The sequence below is a fragment of the Nipponia nippon genome, unplaced genomic scaffold (assembly GCF_047370975.1).
Source record: "Nipponia nippon isolate SJK-2023a ecotype South Korea unplaced genomic scaffold, ASM4737097v1 scaffold_6, whole genome shotgun sequence".
In the NCBI taxonomy this organism is placed as follows: Eukaryota; Metazoa; Chordata; class Aves; order Pelecaniformes; family Threskiornithidae; genus Nipponia; species Nipponia nippon.
In genome coordinates, this window is record NW_028262380.1 from 64125250 (window position 1) to 64150035 (window position 24786).

At 39.8% G+C, this 24786-nt stretch overlaps 1 protein-coding gene across 3 annotated transcripts in view; it reads left to right on the forward strand.

The window, feature by feature from the left end:
• Nucleotides 1-24786, forward strand: part of ARHGAP24 (Rho GTPase activating protein 24) — a 261312-nt gene that overhangs the window by 52107 nt on the left and 184419 nt on the right. For all 3 annotated transcript variants that reach the window (XR_015699608.1, XM_087736084.1, XM_009473142.2), the window contains exon 2: nt 17655-17854. Coding sequence is in view for 2 of the 3 variants with exons in the window: in XM_087736084.1 (XP_087592210.1) it covers nt 17675-17854 (180 nt within the window). In the remaining variant the exon portion in view is untranslated. The remainder of the gene's footprint in view (nt 1-17654; nt 17855-24786) is intronic.

The following is a 24786-nucleotide window of genomic DNA, read 5'->3' on the forward strand; positions in this document are numbered from 1 at the left end:
AGCAGATGGTTTAAAATCAGTGGTTTTAACATACACACTCCTGCTCCACCTGCAGTTTTTGGGATTCAGAAAATGAACCCAGGCCTCTTTCCCATTCATACTAGATATTCAAAATGAGAAGCTTGATAGGTTGTTCAACCAGCTTTAAAGAACAACGTGAATTGTTGCAAGTGAAATTTTTCAATGATTTGCTTAGTGAGTAACAGTAAAAGACGTGTCAGGTTTTTTTTTTTTTTCAAGGTAAACTACTTATTGGATCTTGTCCCATTCTGCCAAAAGAAAACATCAGTTGGTGTCATCCTTAGGGATAACTTTGGTGATCTGATAATGGTGAAAATCAAGTAGAAGTAGTTCTCTTGGTGATTTAGTTCTACATATCTTGCACTTAGCTTTAAAACTGTATTCTTCAGCCAGTCACAGTAATTAATAATTTTGAAAAATATGGGCTGTACAGGATTTTGGATGCTGAGATGCTGAAAAGAATCTTATCATCTGCTCAGTTTTGGTGAAAGATTAGCCAGATCCCTAACTCGTTACTGGGGAGGCGGGGACTTCAAGATCAAAGAGGTGGTGTGTCTCAAGAACCTGTTTCTGTTTAAGATTTTGCCAGGAATGGATTCCAGTATTTCCTTGTCTTGCCAACCAGTAAAGCAGCTTGCACAGTTGCGAGCTAGGTTAACTACAAATACCTGTTTGTAATTCATCATCTGAGCTATGAATTCGGTAGAGGGGCAAACCTGAGAAAGTGAAATGATTGACCTTGTTTTGTTTCATACCAGTTCCTTATGAAAATTAATTTATCTAAAATGTATGAATGAAACAAGTTATAGGTTAACTGAGCTGTATTTCCTGCATAAACAGTAACATTGTACTGGACCAATTAATTAACAAACTTATTTGCTGAATGCATCCTAATCTGCCCAACCTGAAGGTGTTACTTGATGGACATGGCATTTTAAAGTACAGTTTCTGACACCATCTGACACTGATCCCTGATGGGGTCTTATTGTTCCTTTTTTATTTTATTCATTGCAAAGTCTGTAGGGCTGAGCATTGCTTTTTAATGCACTTGTAAGTTGTATTTTGCACCTGCTTTATAGACCAAGGAATGTTATAAAGTTCATGTGTCTGTTTAAAAACAGAATATCCCAGAAAGAGAGATGTAAAGCAGTAACTTTTTGACCACGAGTGAAAATTTCAGCTGTAGTACAACTCATGCTACTATGGAACATACTCTTGAAACCCTTTTGTAAAAATTCATCTTACAGTAACTTTATTCCTCCACCCCAAAAGGCTAAAGCTTACCTGTGCTTAAATTGAATTTAACTTCTCAGAGTACCTTGCAGGCTGGCCATCTTCTCAGAGTTTGTATTTTTGCTGGTACATGCACAAGCTTGAGCATCTGTGAGTTTCCATCGCAGCAGCTGGGTGTGCTGTCATTTGGAGCAGTAAATACTGACAGTTCAGCTTGATATGCTATTGATAGGACAGTGCTCTAGTTGTGTTCAGTACTATAGATGTAAGAGTGGAACATATACCCAAACAGATTTGCAGTTTTCTTTTTCTGAAGTCAACCAATACTGGTTGTACTTGCCTTCTTCATAGCAAATTTATTTTGGAACTTCTTAATAGGGATAGTTGCGAGAACCTGCATTCCCTGCATAGGGAAAATCTCAAAAAAAAAAAAAAAATCCAGTGGAAATGGTGAGTTTTGGTAAAGGTTCCAGCTGAATTTATTCATATCTGTCTTGCAATTGGAGTTGCATGAAAAGGAGGGAAAGTTGACAATGCTCAGATGAGTTTTCAACAGTACTAAAACTGAAGGATTTTGGAAGTAAACTTAAGCAACTTCTTCAGTAGCTATACAGAATCTGTATCAATGTGAACAGGATATCTATAGGGCTGGATCAGTAATACTAAGCATACTACATGTTTTAGTGAATGTGACTAGTCCCAGTGAAGTGTATATATGTCTGATAAGAAATATTTGACATTACTGGAAAACCGAAGTGTGTGCATGCTTGGAAATGCAGTGGTAATGGTTGAACTTCCAGGCTATTTGCAAAATTTTTGTGGCGCTTAAGCCAGAAATAGCTGCTCCTTTGGAGAAGTTTCAAACATATTCTGTGTAAGGACTAAAGCATGAACTTGTAGCATGGAAAGACAATTTTCTGAATACTCAGCGAGTACTAGAGAAAGGTATCACATGAAAAATTTACATCCTACTCCCAAGTGTCAAAACTACTTACTGCAGAGCTTAGAGATCAAGCTAATTCCTGTCAAACTATGGTACCAAAGGATGGAGCTTTGGAAGGAGAATTTGTTCACCATTAACTTCTAATGTGTAGAAATATTTTCAAAATGGGGAAGAAAACTGGGAAGCTGGGATTTAGGTATGTGCTTTTAATGTTTTGGATTCAGTCAATGTTATGTTAATATTTGAGGACAAACTAAACATTGAGGAAGCTAAACATATACCCTAGTTAAACTTGTGTTTGCTACCTGCAACACCAATTAAAAGAACGAAGCTACCTACACATGGTGGAGGAAACAGCTGCTTTTCACAGTGATAACCAGAAGTTATGTTAGCAATGGACGTACAGAAATGGTCCTTCTATGCTGTGACTATTCAAATAATAAAATGAGCAAGGTTTATATACTGGTGGCTGAGACTGAGGACTGCAAGTGCTTGTGCTTTCAGTTTCTCTCTTGGTTAAGTATCTTGTAGGCTTTGGTCTGTCTTGGGGGTGTTGGGAAAGTGATGGATTTAGTCCTTCGGTCTTGGGTTTCCTGGGGCTGCCAGTACTGAGAGGTGTACATTCTTTCCCCTTTTGTCTAATTTCCTCCCTTTGAAGTGGAGATCAGGCTTCCATTGAAAGCAGAGGTTGTCCAGATACATGACACATGAACATCTGACTTTATTTGAGGGTACATGAAAGGCTTTTATTACTTTCTTTTAACATTTCTGTCTCGTAATATCATCCTAAATCACACTATGAAATGAAATCATGGTAGTTACCGCCTAGATTCCCTGTGTGCTGTAGAAAGCTTAATGTTTTATGTACAGGATCTTTCAAGGCCTAGCTGAGATTTCAGCTGCATCGTCTTCCGTATGTTTGGAAAAAAACCTTCATCATCTGCATCTAATTTAGCAGAGAGCTGGAATGCCAGAAACATTTTTGTTTCTGATGAAATATAACTGCAAGTACTTTGTGAGTGGAAGGATCAAATTGGAGTTGGTCCTCTATTTGTGTAAAGCGGAGAGGATGTCCAAGTTCTAGCTGCTTTTATCTATTTATAGGTTATGGTCCATATCTCTTCAGTGGGGTGTGAGCCTAGAGGGCTGCAGTGAGCCAATGTCGAAGTTATCAGGTCAGCCATGGTTTGACCTGGCTCTTCGTGTATGGTAGAGGAGCCCTGCTGCTGCTCAGCTCTTGCTGCATGTATTTGTGTGATGATCTAAACACCTTAATGAGCTGGCTGCTTCTGTAGGTTTCTTGTACATCGTACAAAAGACACTTGGTGATGTTTGATATCTTAATGTCTTGTGCTTAGACTCTTCAGCTGGCCTTGATGCAGAAGGGAGGTAGATGATACTGCTCTATTACAATGCCTAGTTGCAAATAGCAACTGAATTAACAATTTTATTTTTTGTTTCACTGAAGCACGTGGCAAATTTCGTTGTCCTAAGAGGCAAAGTGAGTTGGTGCTCGTAAGCATTGATGTGTTTTGTATGTATGCATTTTGTCCAGATTCCTTTACCAGCTTATTGCAAGGAAGCTGAATGCCTTCCCACAAACAAAAGAAGTCTGACATCTGTTAGCTGTGCTAGATTGTTTTTCTCTCTGTCAATTCTGAACATTTTATGTAAAAAGCTATTTTTCATTTCTTTGAAAGTTCCAGGGTATTTGACTGTTTTGTTACGAAATGGAAGGTTAAATAATTGTTTTTGATGAGTCTTGCTGTTTGCTCTAACAGCTCTGAAGCGGCACTAGGAGTCTTATGTCTTCTAAAAGAGAAAGGCCTTAGGAATAATTGAAAACAAAAAAGCGAAGAATTAGAAAAGCTTTTCCAGCGCTAATGTAAAAAGAGAACTTGGGTCACAAAACAATAATTAGGGCATCTGTTCTGCGAACTCCCTAAGTACGAAGTTCTTTGTGTTTTCTAGAAAACCCAACTGTTGCTGCAATGTCATCCATTATTTACACTGGCTAATCTGTTTTTTTAAAAGGTTAATTATATTTTTCCATTCATAAAGGTTGAAATATTGTCTTGAGAACCATTGTGTCTGTTGGAAGATAAGTTGAAAAATCTTACTCCGTCTTGCGTCTGTTCTAATTAAACTTGGTTCCTAAATTTAGGTAAGTGATGAATCAAGGTGATATAAATCAGACAACTTTGAGCAAAAATTACTTCCTGTGGGATTGATATCTAGACATTTTACCTTCCAACTTGGAAGAACAGAGTTAACTTTCAAATCATTATCTTATCAAGAGAAGATGAAAAAGTAAGAGTGGAGTTAAGGTTGCAAATGCAGAGAAAAGGGAAGTCAAGTATGAAGTTACTAGAAGAACAGATTGATTTAATTGCCTTACATTGGACTTTCTGCAATGTCCTTTCTAGAGGTTGGTTGTAAGTATAATTCCTTGGGAAAAATTGTACATAACTGATAGTTTTAAAATAACAAAAGTCGTAGTTGTAGCTTTTACCCAGCTCTGCTGCACTGGCTTGCATGTGGAATAAACTGTGGTGCTGATTACTGTATTTCCTCTTAACAGTCACCTCACATAATTCATACTTTCCAGAATGCCTTATTCTGCAAAAATCAGTCCTCAAACAATCTGTGCTTAGGCAAGTGAGGAGCTGCTTGAATTTGTGAGGCACTGATTTAAACTTCTGTTGGTTTTCTGCACTGATAAAATATGTTGCTTTTGAAATGCTGCATGGTGTTGGTACAGGTTATAGATAACCTGAAAGTTACAAGCGAGGAAAAAAAGGTGTCCTTTCCTTCTTTCTAAAAATAAATCTTTTTGAAATGACTATTTTGACACCTGCTGTAGATGACAGAGGAAAAAAAAAATATTCTATGAAAGGAATTTGATTTTGTCCTGTTTTCCTTAACCTGTAGTCATCACAAAGAAGGGAAAGATAAGAAGACTTACATATGCATTATTCAGGGCTACTGAAACTCCTGGAAGAGCAAAACTGCAGGAACAGGAGAATGAATTGCTCCTTGAACAAAGCTTGAAACTGGATACAGTAACTACCATGTACAAGTTGCATGACATGCAAGAAGGGAATTAAAGAGTTCAGCTAATAATAAGAGATTAATAATATGGGTAGGAATCCTTGTAAAATAGCACTTGGGAATCCTGACATCTCTCTTCATGAGGACAATAGTGTATAGAAGATACACTTGATATTTAAGTGCAAGGAGCTACATTGCGTTGTATTTCTGTTACTGTTCTCCCTCTTTCTGTCTATTCAAGTCCTGGACTGGAGCATGAATTAGGTCAGTGCAATTCTATTTCCTATCCTTTTAAAATATAAATCCTTGTTCATACCATTTGATTTGTGATCAAGCTTCCTTGATTTTTATTGTTGTGGGCATTGCATAGCAAGTATGTCCTTCCCAGCTTTATGGTGAGTTTATTCGGCTGGGAAGGCCCTGTTCATTCTGATGTGGAAGTGATGTTCTATGTGTAGGAAGGCCTTTCTGTTGTATTTTCTTCTTTACTTTATTATTCTATGTTGTTTACTGATTATCATTGACTGGCTGATTGTATGTATCACAGAGCTGTTGTGGTTTCTCATCTTGTGATGACAATTTTTGAAGTACTGGTGTCACGAAGGGGTGAAACTTAAAGAGCCAAAAGGAGAGTCACTGGAGAGGAATGTCTGTTTTCATGTTCCATGGAACTGCTTTTCCACTTGAGGTGCAAAAAGAAGAGCAGTCTGCATTGAGACCAAGAATGTACTTTCCTGCTAGTCAGGAACAAGCTAACCCCATGCTACCACAGAGGCAAGGACCTCAGCTGACAGCATCGCTAGAGCCATTAGCACAGCAAAATGAGCAGATCGGCCTGGTGATCCTAGTCCTCAAACCATGCTTGCTTGGCAAGTCGGTGACGGTTGTCTGCTGTTAACTGGTATCTGTAATATCCACGTGAACATGGTTACTTTCTCCTGTCCTGTAATTTATTGCTTCTGATGGCATGCTGCAAATGGGAATGAGTTTTATTCAGTCGTGACTGAAGATGTAATCTGGTGGGAAGCAGGGGGCGGGGACGGGGATGACGTAGTGTTATTAGCTAGCTGAGCAACTCGTAGGTAATTTACAGAGACTGTCTTGTCATTAAGAGCGCAGTATTATGTAACTTGGTCTCCAATCATCTTGATGGGTTAGCATGATGACTGGTGGCTTTCAGCAACTCCCCAAGAAACTAATATCGTTCAAGAGTTATCCTAACATGTTTATTTCCCTGTTGATTTGTTACAGTCAGCACATTTTTGTAAGATGAGAAAAAAAAGCTGAAGTGTGATGAGTAATGTATATTGTCACAAAAAGCAAATGTGTATCTCGGAGATAGATAAGCTGGCATTGTTTTCAGAGGTAGTGCTGAAAACATTTCAGAATTAAGCACCAAGTGTTGTAAGTATAACTGTGAAGGAGGCCTGTGTTAGTGAGGAAGAAACATGCTTTGTTTAATATAGCGCTGTATCTTTCTGGTAGTGCTACAGAGATGATCCAGGTCCATGTATACTGCTTGTGACTTCATGCTGTAGGGGGTAAGTTCAGTAAAAATGAGCGGTAATGTGAGTAACACTGAAGTAAATTCTGCATGTTCAACTTTGGAAAAAGAGCAGCCCATTGAGGGTTTTTTTTCCCTTTCACACATGAACTAGAGAAATCTGTTCATGGGGTTCATGTTTCAAGATGTCCTTGTCCAAGGCAGTAGTTGCAGGCTTGTGAAATCACAGCTGTTTAAATGGGGAGAGAAAGAAAAATCAAGAAAGCAACAGTACAGAGCAATGATGTCCGTGTAGAGAGATGGGCTGTTTTTTGGGGGAGGGCGCCGAGGCTTCTCTGTGGCTTTGACTACAGTAATGTGAAATAGTAAGGCCCTCCGATTGTAGGTGATAACCTCCTTTCCCTTGGGTCTGCTGATATTCGGCTATGCAGATAGTGACTTACATAAAACAGACTCTCCTTACTGTAAAGGGAGTTAATTAGAGAAGGTAGATCTCACTGGTTTGTTCTTAATATTATTTTGTGCTGTTAATGAGCTCTGTCATTCATAGCAGGAAGAATTTATATTCGCAGGATACCTTGCCTCTCTTAAAGTAGATGCTGAATAAATTGAACTATGTAAACATGAACATGCTTAGCACAGTTTCAAAGTGATTCAGGACCTGCCATCTTTGGATTTTTTCTCTTTGGCTTTTGTGTCTGTTTCTCTGAAGTATTAGTCGTAGTTAATGCAACTGTCTCTCTTTTTGTAGCCTACTTAAAACGTGGAGAGTGCCTGATGTTGCTTTGCTACTAGGTGGTGCTTTTTTTTAAGTAAACAAGACAAGAAATGTTTACCTTAGGTTTTCTGTAGGTAAGTAATGTGCATGTCTCCTGTTTCTGAATCATTTACTAGGTGAATAACAACTTGGTTTTCACTTTTTTTTTCTTTTTTTTTGGTGGAGCAATGCCAGAAAAATATGTTTACATGGTTTTAGCTAGCTTTCAGGTTGCTGAAGATAACCAGTTACTTGCTAAAGTGCTCTTGACTTTAGTTCTGCTTCTCACTCAATTCACATAGCAGACAAGTGTGAGGAGGAAGGCTACCCACTTACGGCAGCATGCAGTTACACTCTGTGTATGTTGTGCAGATTTCAAATGCATTTTACGTAATGACCAGAGAGACACGTGTGAACACAGAATGCTTTTAAAGCAGTTGTGCTCACCTTTTAACTGTGGGTTATAGTAACAGAGCCTGAAGACTGTGGGTGCAATACAGTAGAGAGTTGCATCTTTGGCTTTAACCGTTCCTTCAGTACAAGCTGGAAAAGTAGGTGTTAGCATCCATGCACAGATTGACCTTTTAAAAGATAAGGACCACATGAATTTATACCGTTCCTCCATATGAATTAATTTCAGAGTAAAGGAGTGCTGGCTTAAGAATTTGGGGACAGTATTCGCTTAGAGCTTTACTGGAAAGGGCAGTGCCACAATGGCTTTATTAGTGTAGTATAGCATAATTTTTCATTTACTAGAACAATTTAGCTGGCATAACATACTCACTACTGCTTTCTGAAATATATAGGAAGGATTGTGGACTCTATTTTTCTGATGCAAGCTTGGTTTTAAAAAAATGAAATGTTAATTCCATAAGTATGAATTAATGTTTTTCCTGCGCAGAAGATGGAAATGTCAACTACGAAGTAACGGTGCTTATTTTGAGTTGGCTTTTTCCATGGAAAGACACACATCTGCTTTTAAAAATGTTGACTATCTTGTCTCCAGTATTCTAACATGGAAATTTATGTCAGTATGGTTAATGTTTTTAAGCGACAGAGGCAATTTCCATTTATATAAAACATTTCTGAACAGCATTAAAAATATTCTGATTTCTGTTTAAAAGTAAGTCTGTTTTAAGTTTAGGTCCTTCTGGGGTTGGCATGCAGAGAGGACACAAGTCTTGGCTCTGGTGCTGAGTTTAGTAGGAATGGAAGTGGATGCACCCTTGAGTGTGCCAAGTTTCAGCCTTTGGTTCTGACTTGCCTGTGTTTATTTCAGTTGGGACAGTGCCAAGATACACCCTGAAGCTGGGTGGGTGCTCACTGCCTATGTACAGTATGTGCCTACCTGTTTACTATCCATATGCGCTTTTGGATGCGTACAGTACACGTGTAATGTGAACACACGTGCCATTACGGTTGCCCGTAGGTGATGCACTGTCCATGTGCCTCCAGAGCGGATGAGAAATGGATGTGGTAATTCTGGATTTCAGTGCAAGCAGGTGCTATAATTCTGTCAGTTCCTCTGAGACACTGGAGCAGGATGCTCCTAAGCACAAGTTTCAGTGATGCTGTGGTCCTTCTGGGGAACACATTTCCAAGTGTGAGATGTCTACTTCAGAGGATCTCTCAGCAGAATACCAAATGCTGCTGTTACTTGAACTTCTTTGAACTGAAAAGGAAACACATTACATTGTACTTAACAAAGCAGAAGGAAGTAATTTCACATGAAATGTTAGTAGTAAATATGTCAAAATAAGTCCATAGACTTCTGTTCATCAAATGTGAACTAATGTAAGACTTAAAAGGTAATTATGGGGTGTGTTGAGGTGGGTTGAATCTTCCTTTGTTTCCACTGTGGCTTCTACAGAGGCACCCAGAAATAAGGTTCCTCCTGCTCTGAACATCTGTGTATCAGGAGAGATCTTGCCAGCCAGTACCTGCTGTGCTAGCCTCTTGTTGCCAGAGTTGGGACTTCGCTGGGGCTGTATTTGCTCTGAGCAAGAGATGAATTTGAAGCGTGGTGCAGGCAGCAAACGTTCCTCTTCATTCCTCCCACTCTCCAGCAACCACAAGCCCTTTTTGCAGAACCCGTGTGCTCCTTCAATTTAGAAGAATTGCAAGCAGGTTTGGGAGGAGGCTTTTGCTGCCATAGACAAACTAGAATGTATTTTTCCCACCTGTCAGCATGTTTAGTGGATGTGACTTGTAACATCTTAATTCTCTTGGTCAATTTTACAAGGAATGTGGAAGGCCTGAACTGTTGTGAGTAGGACAACATGGAAAGTCCTGTTGTGTTGGATTTCCTAAAAGAGCATGCAGCCTCATTCCATTCTCAGTGATTCACTGTCAGAGAGCTGCTGACATCCGTACTCGGATGCCTTTTGCCATCAGTCTTTGAGAACAAAGAGTAGTGCCAGAGATTATATTTTGAGAGATCATCTGTTGAGATCATGCTTGGACACAACTCTTAATCAATTCTTTTGTAAGTGAAACCAGTAAATACTGAAATATTCACCACTCACATGTGGGAATTAAGTTACTTTTAAGCTTTTCTTATGATCACTTTCTCCATGTAAAGTATGAAGCTGTAAACAGGATTTGAGGTTTTTCGGTGTCAGATATTCAGAGGCAGCATAACCCATTGGTTGGGAGAGACATCTGGGAGTTGGAATATCTTTTTGCTGTTCCAGATGCTGCTTTTGACTTGCTCCCTGACCTTTTCACTGCTCAGTATTTCAGCTTGTGAGACTTGCCAACTGTTCTACATTTCTTTGTCCATCTTGCATCACTTAACCCTTCAGCTACCAGAGGCTCTTTTCTGTCTTGTCTGTAGTTTTGCATGCTTCTCCAGATGGTTACAGCTGATTTTCTGCTGTATGCAATTTCTCTCTAGCATTGCCAGTTTTACAGAATAAACTGAAGTGGAAGCCTGGGCAGAAACCTGAAGATGACAGTCCACTCCATTCTAATCACACCTTCACTTTTCCAATCACATTGGTAGCAGCAGCCTTGTGTGCTACCATGTGAGGAAAAAGCTGAGGACGTACGTGCATCATAAGTAACATGCAAAAGCATAATGGAGGCAGTGTTATCCTTGTAAAATGCTCCTTAAGCCTTCAAAAACCCTTTTTTGTGATGTGACATTTTGTAATCACTGCTAAATCAGACATGGTATATCTGCACTTGAGAAAAGATAGCCAGATTGTATGCAAATGTCTATCAGTTACACAAGTCTTCTACAGATGGAGTCCAGCTCGACTCAGAAAAGGCAGTAGGATTAGGAAGTGATGGAGAGAACAAAGTGCCATTTCTAGGTGTCAGAAGAGAGTCTGTAATGGACAAAGTGTTCTTAGCTGTGCAATTTCATTATGCCTCCTGCTGCCACAACAGTAGTGGAAGGACAAGAAAGGGTTTGTCTCAATGTTGCTGCATGGTTTTAAACAGAATAGGACCTAATGGCAAAGGCAGCAAAAGTTAACTTATGGCAATTACACAAAACACTGATCTGACAGCATGATGCCGTAATCACAGAATTGCTGCAGTTGCTTTGCTTTACGAAGCAGCAGCTGACAGATATGGGGGACACTTTGAAATACTTTGTTACCCAGCTATCTCTACCAAGGAAGCCAATATGATTTTGTTGCTACATGGAGAAGAAATAAGTTCCAGCAAGTAGAGAAATGATGTGTTTAGGACTAACTCTGAGCTCCATTTGGTGCTGACTGCAGAAAGGACAAAGGGGAGGCAAGAGGTTCTGACTCTGTGGTCCCCCCATCTGCCAGCATTTTGTACCAAAGACCACACTAAATATGGAGGCACTACTATTGATCATTGCTCTTCAAGAGCAATTGCAAAGCGTCTGGCACACTTCAGCTTCCTATCCACCAGCTTGGGCTGAGTGCTGTCCTGAACGTAATAGGGCAGAAGTGTTTTGAGAGACTAGTCTCTCATGACTCTGAAAAGGTAGGTCTGATGCCTGTCACAGACCCTAGACCATGTGCAAATTCGTACTGGCACAAATGCATCTGGTACTGTGGGATTATGCTGAGGGAAAGTGAACTACTGTCCAGACCTCATAGGGCTTGAACTGTGCACACGTATACTAACGCTAGTCACAACCACAAAAGATAAATATGCACACACAAAAGTTGATGTTTTCAAAGGTGCCTGACAGAATTTAACTAGTTTCCATTGTAATTCACAAGAAGTTGAATACCTTCTGATGTTCTTTATAAATTCTCTAGTCCCATTTTATTTGGGCTATTTATAGCTGTGCTTGAATTCCTGTAAGCAAACAGTAGGCTTGTAAAAGTTTGGCTAGTGTAGGAATATCTGTAGGATGGTTCTGGCATGGAAATGCAAATCATGTACTAAAGAGTTATATTTGACCAAGACCTCAATTTTCTGGCAAAATTGTTGGGTCTTGGTTTTGGAACTGATCCCAACATGCATTGAAAAGTAATGGAAATCTTTCCCTTAGCTTCACTGGGCAGTGGATCAGGCCTTCTACAATCTGACTGCTGATAACACCTCTCACAATTTTTTATTACCTAAGCAGTAATTATTTAGGCCTTGGAAGTGAAATTGTTTCAAGCAAAATATCTTCAGGCTGTCCCTGATAGGACAAAAATGAGAGTGGGGAATGCAGAACCACCAGATGTATCTGTGATTAGGAGTGTCACTGCCAGTAGTACAAAAGGTTTCTCAGATGTCTCAGAAAACCTTCTGGATAAAAGTATAATGCCTGTTCTAAAGGCTTGTGGAGGAAAGCTACTGGCAAGTGCACTGCCACAGCTTTTGAAAAAGAACAAGACAGGAATGCTTTAAAATCTGTCCTTGCAGTGACAGAACTTGAGACGTGCTCTTTGCAATTTGCATCTTGTAAAAATGGTTGCTGAGCACTAGCAGAAAGTTAACTCTCTTTTTAAATATTTTTTTTACCTCTTTGACGTGTTTTTTCCTTCCCTGTGCAATATCCTGTTGACACAAAAGGTGAGCAGCAACTGATTTGAAGCACCCTGATGGTAAGAAATAGGCCAATCTTTTGCTTCCTGCAGCAGTTGCTCACAAACGCGTGCCTATGTTGTAGCAGAGATTCAGGTGTCTTGAGACATATTACTGGTGAGATAAATGCAGACAATGCTTTCACCTACTAAGTGTTTTTATGAAGTTGTTACTCAGCCAGACTAAATAAAGAAAAATCAAAAGGAAGCTCACTGGTCAGAGGCAGCACTCTGTACCTGAAAGATACTGATAACCTTAAACTTAGGCACTTATGCTCTATATAGCTCATGGGAAATAAGTAGGAAGGAACCCAAAATTAGACATCACTTGGAAAGTGAGTTATATCTCTTCATGTAAGCATTACAGTATTGAAATAATCTAATTTTATATAGAACTGTTGTGTCACAAAAATTTTTATGAATTTTGCATGTGTGTATGCGTATATATATTTGGCAGATACGTTCATCAATGATGAAGTGAATTGTTGCTGCAAAATTGCAGCCTTTTACTGGATATCTGTTAATGTGTCTGATATAGAGAAGTCATCTCCATGCAGTGTTGCGTTGCTTGCCCTTTTGGGAGGGCAAGGGGATTAGACCTTGCGACAGCCTGGAGGAGTAGGGTTCTGGGGCAGGCGCTTTAGTGGCTTCTCATCTTTATCCATTTTGTGTCAGGCTGACATTGGGCTGCAAAGGACATGATACAGCATCTGAGCAATGGCAAAGATGAAGAAGAGTTGCTGGAAGTCAACGCTGATGATGTTTTGCATGCTTGAAATGTGCTACTTTGGTCCTGAGAAATTTCAGTGAGAATAAAAACATACTGCAAACCATCCGAGTTTCTTGCCAAACGGGTCATCTTGGTGCAATCCTGTGATTATTCATTGTAACTGGATTTGCTGTGCTTTAATGACTTTCTCTGACTATTTCCTGCCAAAGTGCTGGGATCTGGGGGAGCTGCCCAATTCCATATTTCAAGTATTGACTGAGTGGTAGCTGAGGAGAAACACTTCCCTGCTTTCTGTGCATGGCAGTGGCATAGCCCTTCCACATTGGCGAGGAGAATGCAAGTGCAGTTATTTGCCTTCTAGACGGACTAGTGAGAGAGGCAGATACCCTTATGGGAGCAGAAAAAGGTTGGACTGGGGCCAGCAGTGGTAGTCGGCGATGGGCTCTGTGGACCAGGAGATGTTGATGCAGAGCCAGTGCGTCAGGGAACATTTCTCATTTTGTTTGCTTTGCACTCCCAATGTCCAGACAAGCCCAGGAGAGTTAGCCCACAACCAGCCCCAAATGAATAGACCATGTAGCATTTGTTCAGTTCTGGTCATTACCTAAACTGGAGGTTGGCCAAGTCAGTAGAGTTGACTCTGGCAGCAAGTACAAGTTGTGTTTCCCGTTCAGAAGATGGGTTTGAGGAATATGCTCATTTAGTGCTTGAAAATGCATGGCTTTCTGCCTCGTCTCAAGAGAGCAAGAGGACTTGGAGTATGTTGATGTCATTCCACACTTTGTCATGTGTTATTTACATACTGTTTGCACCTCGCTGTTCTCTGCATCAGTGCCAGCACCCTGATATTTCTGCAATTTATTTTTATGATCTTAGTGTTGAAACAGCTGTAAAAACAACTAGTAAAAGTGAGCCAGCTGCTGGAATTTCTGATTCCGAGTCTGGTTTGTAGTAGGCAGATTCTGAAAGGGAAGGAGAGATGGAAAACAACAAATAATCTTATGACTAAATACAATTCCTCTTAACAAAAACAAGGTAGGTGGCTGAAATTTTAACTGCTGAAGAGAATTAAATCACTAATAAATGAAATAATGTAACTATTTTGTACAGAAAGTGTCCAAGGATATACTACTGCTTTAAAGAAGATCTTACACTTGCCTGTGAGGACTTGGGAGCAGTAGGATGTCATCTCTCCTACACCTCATTTGTTTTAGTATTGGAGAAATAGTTTAAGATATAAATGTTACCAGACCAAGAGATGTAGATCAATTAACATTTTCCCTGGCTAGCTAAAATCCAAACACTTAGTTTGCACACTGGTGTTAACACCAATGAAATGTGACTTTGTGGAAAGAAATTAAAAATAGCCTTTCATCCAAGTAGTTCATTGCTTTTGACTTTAGTATTTAGATTCTTGTTTGTGGTCCAAGTGTAATAGGGACCTGGTGTCCTTAACACTGCAGTGATACACATAATTACTGTATTTAAACTCTTCCTTTGTTCCTGCCTTGAGGCTGGCCCAAGCAACAGAGAGAAGCTGATCAGGTTAGTTGAAGCTGAGAGCTGTGATTTTCTGCGGTTGTGCAGCAGGGAGCAGGAGATAGCCTATGGGTAATGATTTTGTTCCTTACTTTTTTCAGCTGCAATAACTTACCTGCTGTTTACAATGCTTTCCTTAAAATATTTGCTAATTCACTTTCTAAGGATGTGAGTTGGAGGGCTGCTTCTTGGCATCTACTTTGGCCCAGTCAAAAACCAGCAGCATCCAAGAGATTTCTGCTTGTACTCAAAAAATGCCAGTTATGAGTTGGGTGCATTTCCTTTTGGAGAGAATGATTTCATATAGCACAGATAAGTCTGTCCTCATTCCTGAGATGTTTTCACCGCACATGGTAGCAGAGGTAGGGTACAAGTCAGTTTAATAAAACCTGCTGTGTATGGATGAAGTCAGTTCTTGGAGATTATCTGATCATTGCTTATTGCAAATAATTTCACTTAACCTGTCTTCCTCCTACTAAAGAGCTAAGGTAACAAGTGAGAGAGCTTGGGCATCCAGGGATAAAGCTGTAGGGGTTTCAGAGGCTGCTTGGCCACTGCTTTCATAGTTAATTATTACAGTGCAAAGTGAATGAAAAATATTACAAGAGTTCCAGACCACCTTGATGTGTGAGCAGACTTTCATGAACAAGGCACTGAGAAAGCAAGCTATTAATTTTTCTAGTGATGGTTGAATCTCCATTTGCAGCTCCAGATTGGAAGGAGGCAAGGTTCAGTTCAGAAACTCACTGCAACATCTAATATACTCTGCAGCCCCAGAGCTGCAGTTTTCAGAGCGTGTATTCTGATGGTACGTACACCTCACAGGAACCCTCTGCTAGTGTGGTCTGAGGGTTTATCAGCTGGTCCATTCTTGTTAAGATGTAATTGTAACCCCAGGCACCAAAAAAAAATCTTTGTCTGCTCCGCTGAGAGCCAGACATGTTTGTATGTTTTGCAGGGATGCTTTGCTCAAGTAAATGTACAAGTGTTCTGAGTGACTGTAGGTGAACTCTGAAGAGGCAGGAGAAAGATTTTCTCTTCCTTTTTCTGAGAAGAATACCAAGTGATTTAAGTTTTGATCCTGCAATTTGTACTTTGCAATGAAACCTCTGTACTCGTGTTGAGGCCCGTTAACCTCAGTGGCACAGGGCAATTAAGAGTTTTAATCATGGAGATTGGAGTCCAGGATCCAGCCCAAAGTAGGGATGTGACAACAGACTGTGGGGGGGTATTAAAAGCAAAAGGTGTAAACACATAGCAGAGATGGCAGCTAGAGGCTAAGTGTGAACGGTAAGAAGAAAGGAGCGAAAGGAAAAACGGGCTGAAAAACACTCCTGACTGGAATCTATTGATCTATTTATTTCTTCTTGCTTGATTATGTTGCAGTTTATTTCACAATGATGTAACACTATCCAGACAAAGTACTTGTATTAATTGTCAGAGAGATGGTCTCCTCTATCAAATTAATAAGTATCTTAATTTCTAATTTACCTTAGAAGCTGAGCACATAGCTTTGCAATGCTGGTGCCTGTTACGACGTTCAGTAGCAGTATTGTTGCTGTACAGGGGACCAGAGCAGGATTGCCAGGCCTGGGCTCACCTATCTACTTTGCCAGAGTCAGAACAGGAAGCTTTGGTCTATGTATTCTTAGGCAGAGATGTCTCCTGCCTGCAATGTTTAGAATATTTTATTGTTTTCCCACCCTGATGTTTAGAAACAATAAATACATTACCTATGAAGCCGGCTTTCCCAGGCCCTAACAGCTGTGCAAGTTCCTGACTAGCCAAGAAAGGCTGCCAGTGGTAGTCTAGAAAGAAAAGAAACATGTTGTTCTTCAAGCACTTAGAGAAATTTCACCGTTAATTTTGCACAGTGCTGTGTTTGTGGTTATGGTCACATTTTATTCTGTTTAGGTATACGCTATTTGGCACATGTAGGTCTCAGTTTGATTTGTATTTCAACTGAAAATATCAGAACTTGCAACTCAAAATCCTGAGTTTGTTGAGCTCTAGACTTAATAGAGGATCAGGAAGAGCCCTTTGACTGTGAAGGTTAAGCACATGACTACATGATTGTATGTACAAAATCCATCAGGAAGATTCGTGACTGTCCAGAGATGATTAAAGTACAGTTTTAACAAGGCCGAAAAGCCACATGAAACTTTTGTCAAGTTTAATTCCACACTTCAGCTCTGGTTTTGAAACACTTCTCGTGCCTTGAGTTGACGCGCCAAAATTCTGCCTGATTTGCAAAATGTCTATAATAAGCGTGGCTGGACACACATCCACTTCAGTCTGGGGATTGCTTGTGTGAGGGGATATGCAGCTATTCTTGTATTTACTGTCACCATTCCATTAAATGGACTTTAGTAAAACAAAACAAAAGCCTGCTTGTCTGGTGGGGTGTATTAAGCCCTGGAGAAGCAGAGGCTTCTTTAATATTCCCTGAAAGCCCCAAGCCTGTCAGGGAATGTTAAATGGGGAGGTCCGCTGTTGAGAAGCGTACTGCTTTCCTTGGTCTGAAGACGTACTCTAAGTTCATTCCTTGTTACTGCCTGTAAACCCCAAGAAACAGCTGATGTCTTCCTCAGTGCCGGTTAAAATATCTTACACTGTATTTGAGCAAATTTTTTGTCTCTTGCCTGCTTTTTAGCAACTCAGTTCCTTATTATTATTGTCTTTTATAGGCGAGTAATATTCTCTCAGCTGATGGGGTGCTAGCATGAGAATAAGCAGGCAGATGGTAAAATACTTTTCTAGCACACCTTTATAGTCGGGGCATGTTTCTTTTCCAGCTGTGTTGAAAGGAGCAAGTTACTGCCTGGATAATAATCTAATTATTTTACCTTTTCCTCTTGTTTTCTCAACAGGAGAGTTGCCCAGTCCCAGTATGGAAGAACACAATGGCTCTGCAGAGACTCCCCCACTGAGCCAAGGGCGGCACAGTGCCATTAAATGTGGGTGGCTGCGGAAGCAAGGAGGCTTTGTCAAGACCTGGCACACACGCTGGTTTGTTCTCAAGGGTGACCAGCTTTACTATTTCAAAGATGAAGATGAAGCCAAGCCCTTGGTAAGTGAAAGGAGCTAGGATGAGAGGAGAGAGAGGAAAATAAGTTAATGCAAGCAGAATTGTCTGCTGTTTGAAGAACGAAACCTCTCTGTCTCTGTCACTGTACTGTCTCTGTCAAGTACAACTTGGGATTTTGATTACAGCAAACACAACACTGAGTCAGGTCTTGGCAGTTAGCGTGGTTTCCCCATCAGACTTGTTTCTAAAACTTCCTTTTCCAGGTTAGGTTTTCTCATTGCAGCATTTTAAAGGGGGTGAAGTGTACATGAAGTTCAAGCAGCAAAAGTCAGTCAGATGGGCTTGATTGAAGCAGATGAATAAACTGTATTTGAAAAGGTACTGCTTATTTTTCTGCTGTTTAAAATGTTTAAATTATCCCTGCTTTCTGTCTTCCCAAATAGGAAATCCCGTAAGACTGTAGCCTGAATACATTGCCATCTGTAATGTGGAACAGACTGCTGTCTGCTGCCTGGCTCTGTTGTGGTGATTTACTGCTCCTTAATGCTCATCTATTTTCCTGTTTATTTAGCTTTTTCACCAGCATGCTTTAGGGCCGCCTATCTCCAGAGTGCCATAAGAGCAGAGTAAATAATGCTGCCTCTCAGGTCAGGGCAGGCCTGAGCCTCTGTGATAATAAGTTAAGAGAGATCTTGTGCTAGCACCTACAGGAGTATGATAATCCTATGTGTTAATCATTTCCTAGATGCTTGTGACTTCAGAAAAAGCTCTGACATCTGTGAGTTATCTCTGTGCAGATATTAAAATACAACCGCACTCGTATTTTTTATGCCTACTAAATTCTTGATGGCATACTTTTATGTGGAATTTCACAGGGAGTTCTCAGAGATGTAAAGCCTATCTAATCTATCTTCCTGTATGGAACAGGTCATGACACTTTTTCGAGCTTTACAGCTTGCATTACGGTGCACCCATTAAGAAAACCCTTCGGTCTTGAGGTAGTTGTTCCCAAAGAACGTTCTTGTACGAGTTAATTTCTAAATACCAATTTCACAGCCTTGGTAGCTGTTTGCCCTTAAAATTATCCCAGATACTATAGGTTAATTAAATAACACACTGCATATTTACAGATTATATTTTAGTATGACTGCTTTGAATATGAAATTGCTAATAATTTCTGGGAAATCGAATGTATCTTTCACTATATGTATTTTGTTAACCAGGATTGTAAAAAACAGGCATCAAAATAAAAATGTTTATGGGCCAGAGCCTGGGTTTCCAGAAGACAACTCTGCTTCCTAGCACTTGACGTCTGCCAATATGTTTGCATGCAAGGACTTCATTGCTTTTTGAGAGGTGACACAATGCTGTATTGCATGGAGCTTTGTACAGCACTATGGAGCCCAAATTACCATCTTGCCTGTCTGCCACTGACCTGTGGAATGACTTCAGAAGATCCTGTTGACTTTGCTGCTTCCCGTTTGTGAAATGGAGGTGGTGATTCTGATCTTTTGATACCTTTGATAGGTTAGGTAGCAATTGATTACTAAAACTTTGAGTTTTCCTTTTAAGTCTAAGTCTCAAGTAAGTTCATAAAGACCTAGAGATCCAAAGTGAGGGGGAAAAGTGCCAGGAGAAGTGTAACTTAAAATATGCCAATAGGTTTGGAAAATGAATTGGCCTGTCCAGATTAGGATCAGTCAATATCTCACCTTGGTGTAGCTTTGGAATGTTTCTGAAGCAAACTGCACAAGTGTGAGTTCCTGAAATATGTCCCAGGTTCAATGCCATGTACAGAAATGGTTTTTTTTTTTTTCCCATTTAACTACATTGAAGGGTTTGTTGCATTAACTTTGACAAGAAAATTGCTGTGACCTTCTGGGAACTCTGTTGTTCTTACTGTAGCGAGCTAAAGCAAAGAACTCCACTGATACTATGAATTTTCAGTGCATAGGGATATAATTAGGAAATGGCGAGCAGTATTTTGTTATTATATTAGCCATGTAGTATTGGATCTGTATTTAGGATAAACACCTGTTTATTCACTACTGGATTGTACACTCTGTACAATGTACAATTGTACAATAATTCTTTTAGACAATAATGGAATAGAGTTAATAATGGAAGAGAGTTAATGAGGTTTTTTTCCATTTGTAGTTTTTCTAGTTTTTATTTTGCTTACTGGTTGGTTGTGTATGGAAGGAGGCAGAGAGCGGTGATTACTCATCCTGAGGAATGCTCTAATTTCACACCTTGTGTATATATATTTATAGAAGGTGGAAGAACTATGGCAGGAGAGGACAAGACAAGCCAGTGAGTTTATGTTCATAGCCTTAATGCAAATTAGAGAAAAACAGAACTCAGTGTGTGGTGTGAATTCAGCAGGTGTCCTGAGCACCAGCCTGCTTAACATTTGGGCTTGGGTTCTGTCCAGTCTGTACCAGAAATTACGCCATGATGTTTGCATTTTTCAAAGTGATGGAGATGTGAATAGAACTGAATTTCAGAAAAATATTATTAGCTGTTAGACTTTATTCTACCAGTGACTGTGTATAATGGGAGTAAAGAAAAGAAATAACACCTTGTGTCTAAAATATCGGTAAGTGCGTGCTTTGGAATTCCTGAAGCGTGCTCATTTCCTGCTAGTAATATCGGTAGTTACCACACATGCTTTAGTCAATATGTGTACATCTCCTTGGTGTCAGACTATTAAATTTAAAAGTCATTAACTATCAGTGTGAGTGTGGGGAAATGTCTCTGCCAACTCGTGTCAGATGCCTACAGGCACATAGAGCTAGTGAAGAACAGAAGAAAAAACAGTACACAGCTGTTAGTCTTATAGTCAAGGTCAGTGAATTGTCATTGATTCTTTGTCATCATCAAACACAAGAATCTTTTCCTTGTAATGTTTTATCAGTAAGAATAGCAGCTAGTTTTTGCTCTGATATCCTTGAAATGTCTTTGGGGATCTGGCAAAGATGGCATTTCTGTTTACTGAAGATGCAGGTATGGATAGCAATAATCTAGTTAATTCCAGAAGACAAAAAGCCTAACAAATACGTGAGCAAGCCATATGAAGAAATAAAATCTGATTTCTGATAATTCTGTGTAATTTTTACTTCTTGGAAGTGATACTGGATTTTGCCTCATTAATTCTTTTTGCTGTCTTGGTAAGTCACCTTACTCCTGACAGCCCATTGTGCTTTAGTAAGCTAGTATTATGCTAGATCTGAAGGTCAGCTATCCAAGCTTGAAATGTGGGCAGCTGAAAGAAATCAGCATTTAGCATTCCCTGTTTCACAGTACAACTGTTGTTTAAATGCAGCCCATGAAAATGTATTTCTTGCTTCTCTGCCTAAGGTTAACTTCTCCAGCTGTGTCTGGGTTGGCATGGTCTTAATTGAAGATGGGAGGAGGAAGTCAGTGCCTTGTCAGCGAGACAGCACACTTTTTCTGTGGTTTTGTGAGAAGCAGAAGGAAGCTTCCAAGCATCATCTCCTTGTTGCAGCTTTACTGTCGCGCTCCCCTGGTGTTACTGAGGAAGTGAGTTTATGGGAGCAAAGCTAGGTAACCTGTACTGATGGAGCATCGTTGATACGAGGTTGTAAATGAATGGGGCAAGTTCATCCACTCAAAACAATGTTTTAGGCTTAGGGACCTGTTTAATGTCGTTGCCACTCAACTTGGTTTGTGGACTTGAATTTGAGGTGTGTACAGTAGAGAGATCTTAAAGAATTATGAACTAGCCTTCAAGAAATACTTGTTGGCGTATGCCTGAAAGCAGACGGTGATCTGTTATTTCAGTTTATATCCCATCCTGAACATTTCGGTGTGCAGTTTTTATCCTCTAGATCTTGTTAAGCTCTTAACTGTTTGGCGTAAGTAATGCTAAACAGTATTCAGTGGCTGACAGGATTTTAGACAAACCCTGGGGAGGGACAGCAGATTTGAATGCTGAGGTGTGAATCTTAAATGTGGAATTTGAATTGGTCTTTGGTTGAAACCGAGTTAAGTGGCAGCTGGAATCTCAAGTACAGGTCACCATTTGTCTGTAAGGGAAAGACTCTCTAATGTACAAGCAGAATGTATTTTGAAGTATTGCTTTCCGGCAAAATACGTGCTTCCCATTTAATCCAATTTGTGTAAAAAATTCATTGACAAAAAAATCCATTTAATGGCATTAATAGGAAACATGACAAATTTCAGTTGCATTTTAAAATTAAAATAAAGCTTCTAATAAATGTGTTAAATAGAAATTAATATGATAATTACATAATTTGAAACTTAGCCTGTCAGTAGGGGAAACCTTTCAGTATTAGTACTGAATATGATTAAAGATTGAGCATCATGCTTTTTTACAAGTTAAAGGGGAATGGATAACATTTCTGGGTGGAGGGAAAAAACTAATTGTACGTGCACTTTAGAACTGCATCACAAGAAATGGCCATCTTTCCTTGTTGCCTAGAAGATTTTCAGTAAGGGAGATCAGAGTATTATTCACTCTGGTCCTTGTCTTTGGAAAGCCACAAGAACCAGCTTTTGTGTAAGTATGAAGAGCAGCATAGCAAGCAAAACAGCTTCTCAATAGATATTGCTTTGACTTCTAAGAGCAGCTCCCTCAGTCTTGCGTAGGGGAGGATGTGAAGCACCAAGTCTCTGCACGCTTGGCTTCGTGGGCCACCTTTCACGGAGCAAATTCAGGGACTTAATGTGAAAACAGCAAGAAGTGTCCTAGACTATGAGTCTAGGAAACAGAAACGGTCTTGGGATGGACACGTGCTACTGGGTGAACCCTCACCTGTGTAGGAGCAGTGCTTTGAAATATTGAGTTACCTATTGCAAACTGTAAGGGAGAAATTAATCAAATACAATTATTCAGGTGTCACAAGAAATGTGGGGTTTGATAGAGAAAGCATGTTTCTCAGGAATTTCACTGGAAACTCAATATGCTGGATGAAATTATGTAGGATTTTCTTGAGATCAATAGTGATGTTTGCCAGTAATGAAAGGATTTACTAAAAGGCTTTCTATTCCTGGCTATTGGATACATTTTTTTAAGTGTGGTGAATACAGAACTTAAAAACCAAACCAATAAAAAGTCTCCACAAAAAATCCATCAGAAAGTACACCTTAAACAGTTCACGTGAATGCAGTGGAATGGAAGGATGTCCAACACACCTTAGATGAAAGTTTTAAAAAAGTCAAATAACGTGGCATTCTGCAAAGGCAGTCAGCTGCCAGTGAGTTCCTGAGACAGGAACATGCTCTGGAGCAGTCCTGACAAAAGGTTTCCAGCTGGTCTTGCTGAACTTTGTCTAAAAAAAACCCATGAAGTAGACAAGAAATAGTGGCCCCATTTTTCAGATGTCTGAATGGAGCCTCCTTGTGACTGACTGTACGCCCCTTCTAGTAATTTCTGCTGGTGGAGTGCTCGTTGTTGGGTAAACTTGCACTGCAGGTTGCCGCAGAGCAGTTGGCTCGCACTGAGCTCTGCGCAATTGTGGCCTGGTTGTTCTTGCTATCCTGTTGTCCTTTGGTAGGATGGAGTGTGATCTCTCCTTTATTTTCTTTCCCTTCATGGCTTTTGACTTTGCATAAGCTGACTAAATTAAGGTACTGCTTGTTGCAGTTTTGCACACGTCGTGCAAACTAGAAACAGATTTTGGGTTAGCAGTGTGTTCCTGGTGTAATTGTATTTCCTGTTTCTTGAAACACTTAGTTGAAGGAAGAGAAGCCTCTGTGTAACATACCTTTCTATTTATGACAAGTGCTTTTTTTTCCTTTCTGATCATTCTTGATATCCATCAACTGAACAGAAGGGCTCTCAAGTTTTAAACTGAAAATTAACTTCTTAACTCTATCACTGATTGAGTTTCAGATGAGGCAAGAAGAGTTGTATCCTGTCCGATGCAAGTAGCAGAATCTCATGCTTTTTTTCTATGTGAGACAGAAACAAGAGATGTCGTGGCATGGCAAGAGGTAAAGCAATCTAAAGCCTGGTCTTTCTCGTGTAGTGAACTGCTACAGTGGTGGCTCTTCACTGCAGAAAGTGAAGTGAAAGCCCCAAAACTTCTTTAGGCCTTTTTTATGGGTTTTCAGGGAATGACTCCTCAAGTATATGAATATAAGCAGGCTTTTGCAACTCAAGCAGTGAAATTTCTGGAATACAGGGATGGTTATTGAAGGATCGGTCTTAGCTTTTATATACAGTAGAAAGTTGTGCTATTTCTAATATCTGTGTGCCTTTGTAAGTTTTTAAGTCATTTATTGCTGCAGGTTTCAGCAACTTATTTGTAGACACGTATTTTTTTACTGCAATGACTTATGTCAGTGCTATTAAAGGTGTAATACACTTTGGTCAGTAGATACCCATGGGAATTTGGTACAGAAAAGATTAGACTGATAAGGCTAAGTTTATTTGAAACCAGGGTGTTTCTAATGCCATTATTCTGTTGCTTGGGAAAGGTTTCTCAGATTCACAGGACTGAATTTCTGTCCTCAGCCTGAGATGAATAACCACAAAGTCAGCTTTAATCCCCTTTTCTGCTTCTTTCAGACGAAAAATGTGAACTTGAATTTTCAGTAATTGTTCTTTGTTTTGTTCTTTTGAAAAACTTTGGAGGCTTTGGGCTTGGCCCAGTAGGAGTCTTAAAAATTTTCACAGGAAGAAAAAAAGGTTTCTCCTCCAGCATTAACTGCCACATTAACTACAGGAGTGTCGCTACACACTGTGCAAGGTTATGGATTCTGTGCCAAAATCAGGCAATTCTTGCTCAGTACTTTGCCCCAACTTATGCTGTTGGAAATTCAGTTCCCCCAAGAAGATGGTTTTTAGGTTTCAGAGCAATGCAAGTGAGTATTCAGTGTCTCTCTTAGTCAGCTTTGCATGTAGCAGTTGTGTCATTGGCTGTGACTGTACTGGTAACATCTACAAACTACTATCCTGCTATTGTACCAATTTGTTTAAATCTGTG